General features: G+C 24.1%; 2 protein-coding genes across 10 annotated transcripts in view; both read left to right on the forward strand.

The window, feature by feature from the left end:
• The window catches only part of LOC106677050 (glycogen debranching enzyme), a 32,712-nt gene extending 30,986 nt beyond the window's left edge, over positions 1-1,726 (forward strand). For all 6 annotated transcript variants that reach the window (XM_014414730.3, XM_014414729.3, XM_014414731.3 and 3 more), the window contains one exon: positions 75-1,726. In XM_014414730.3, coding sequence (XP_014270216.1) covers positions 75-107 — 33 coding nt within the window. In that variant the 3' untranslated portion in view covers positions 108-1,726. The remainder of the gene's footprint in view (positions 1-74) is intronic.
• Positions 1,727-1,814: 88 nt separating this feature from the next.
• LOC106677051 (F-box only protein 39) overlaps positions 1,815-2,605 on the forward strand; it is a 13,151-nt gene continuing 12,360 nt past the window's right edge. Inside the window, exon 1 of one of the 4 annotated variants that reach the window (XR_010844235.1) lies at positions 1,815-1,888. Coding sequence is in view for 3 of the 4 variants with exons in the window: in XM_014414735.3 (XP_014270221.1) it covers positions 1,882-1,888 (7 nt within the window). In the remaining variant the exon portion in view is untranslated. The remainder of the gene's footprint in view (positions 1,889-2,605) is intronic. The other 3 variants (XM_014414735.3, XM_014414736.3, XM_067050393.1) reach the window with 3 other exon arrangements.

Consider the following 2,605-nt stretch of genomic DNA (forward strand, 5'->3'; position numbering starts at 1 on the left):
AATGAATGATTTGGTTTCATTACCATTTTTAATTTATATTTTTTGCATTAAATAAGTGGTTATTGTTTTTTCAGGTGCTTTATGACTTGAAGACAATGAAAGTGTGATGGTCTGCTCAAGGCGAGCGTTTCCTCTCCGACTGCTATTTCTCTTAGACTCATCACTTTTAGTCCATTTAGTTCGTTGATAAGCCTAGCTGTAAATATTTTGGTTAAGGTGCTATAGCAATGTATCCTTTCTTCAGTATGTTTATCAAGGCTGCTTATTTTTCAATGCCAGTATTTATTTTTATTTTTATTTTATTTTTTTCAATAGTTCTATTTAAAGCGCTCTGTTATGTTTGAAAATTTTATAAAAAGAATTATAAAAGTTGGTTCATAATCAACAGAATTTGTATATGTTGTTATATAACAAAGAATGTTTTGACTAAAGTCAACGTTCAATATGAAACAAAATGCAAGATAATGATAAATTTTGTTTTCTCAAGTTAATAACTGTTGATGAAATTTTGGCCAATATTTTATCTATAATGGCTCAATTATTCCTTTTTTTATTTTACTTTTTTGTAGCGATATATGGTAATTAATTATAAGCCGTATAATAGTTGTTAAAACTTACAAAATGACAAAGGAATGTTGAAACAAATTAATAGAGTTTTTTTAGTAATTCGGCAAGTTTCAATCTTATCATCAATAATAATCTAAAATTGTTATAAAACTAAAATTACACACTTCATACATATTGGAAAATTATAAAAGTAAAGAATAAATTTTTAGAAATTGATATGGTATTGCTAAATACATAAAAGTACTTTACAAAATTCTTTCCTTATAATATAAAAAAAAATTATCATATATTTTGTCTTTCATTCCAAGAAGTAATTTATTTCATAAGTGAGTTATAAAAATAAAAAATAAAAAATTTTCTTTTAGGCAATCACCATTCTAGACCTAATTTGAAATCATTTTGAAATTTGACTAATTATATATTGTGTTTCTAAATAAAGTCATTGCATCAAATTTGTTCCTAATGATTAGACATTGATAGTGATTGCCATAAATATAAACATTTTGTGTGTTAAAAACATTTAAATCTTCTTAACGACTTATACTATCTGATCTGTGCCTCCCTCTGACTTAAAAGTTTATAATTGACAACATATATAATAAAATTTTATATGAAAAAAGAACAGTTTACTTATTTTAAAGATCAATTTGTTTTTGTTTTTTTTCAAATTAAATCAAATCAAATTTTGATTTTGTTATTGAAAAAAAAATTATTTAATTTTTTTATAAAACTATATAAGCCTTGTTGCTTGTGAAGTGCTTGTCGTATAGTTTTCAATTAATGTAGTTTATATTTATGTAATGATTTTTTTTTAGTTTTTGTTATCCATGATAGATTTTTAATATCTTATGAATTTTGCATTTTTGAAACAGATAGTTGTCTTCTTTTATTAAGTTAAACTTTACTGAAAGAGACTAAAATGTCAGTATTTGTTTCATTATAATATTTTTTTGTTCTATATGCAAAAAAAAATTGTTATTTAGTGCCATATTTAGATTTATTGAAAGTTTTCTTTGTTAACAAAATTGAAATTTCATTGTGATTCTTTTATGTTTTTTATTTATTGTTTTCCTATCAGATTATATTTTTGTAAAAATATATAAATTATATTTATAATTCATGATGGAATTGAAATAAAACTAAATCAGCTGTCGTTGCACGTTGTTATATATATTTCCGAGTTTCCCCCCACCCCTTCCCTGATCGAACAGGATATAAACAAAGGGGCCTAAAGTGCTATGTATAGACGGCTCCTATTGCTAAATATAGACGCCACCAACACGGCTCAAACAACTAGCACATCAGCTCTAACTTATGGATGGTAGGAATAAATCTGGATTTCAATGTTTACGCTTGCTTTTGCATGTCTCTTGTATAAAAGATTTATCTACCTGGCTTTTATTTTGTTTCTTATATATATTTATCATGGAAAGGAGAATTTAAATGATTACGTGATTTAATTAATGATTCAGATTTATCTTTATATTACCAATTTTCTAATTTTTACATAAAAGTTTAAGAAAACAAATTGCAATTACATTATCAATATTTGCTCAAGATACTAATTGCATGCTTTGAGGTACTAACTATTGATCAAAACAATAAATAAGCCGTATTATTAATTTTTTTTTTAAATAACTGAATAATTATACACCTTTCAATAATAATACAACCAATTTTACTTGTAATGAATTGAGAATTTTATAAAACAACTCCATTAATATATGAAGGAGATGGTCGCAGGTTGCGGTGAAAAAAGAAACAAAAAATACTTAACAATTTATTTATCGGTGTTTTGCCCAACTTTCAAAGGCTTTACCAGGGCTAAAAAAGATACATAAAAACATAAATATTTTGATAATGTAGGTTAAAAAGATACAAAAAAGTAAACTAAGGTTGGATTAAAAATTATGTAAATATAAGTGAAAAGAAAATTATATAAAAATGAACAAAAAGAAATAAAAATCAGATGTACAATAATAATTATATATAATAAAATAACAAACTATTGGATTTTTTTTTTTTATTATATTTACTT

The sequence above is a fragment of the Halyomorpha halys genome, unplaced genomic scaffold, assembly GCF_000696795.3.
Source record: "Halyomorpha halys isolate HHAL.00 unplaced genomic scaffold, Hhal_1.1 Scaffold85.1, whole genome shotgun sequence".
Classification (NCBI taxonomy): Eukaryota; Metazoa; Arthropoda; class Insecta; order Hemiptera; family Pentatomidae; genus Halyomorpha; species Halyomorpha halys.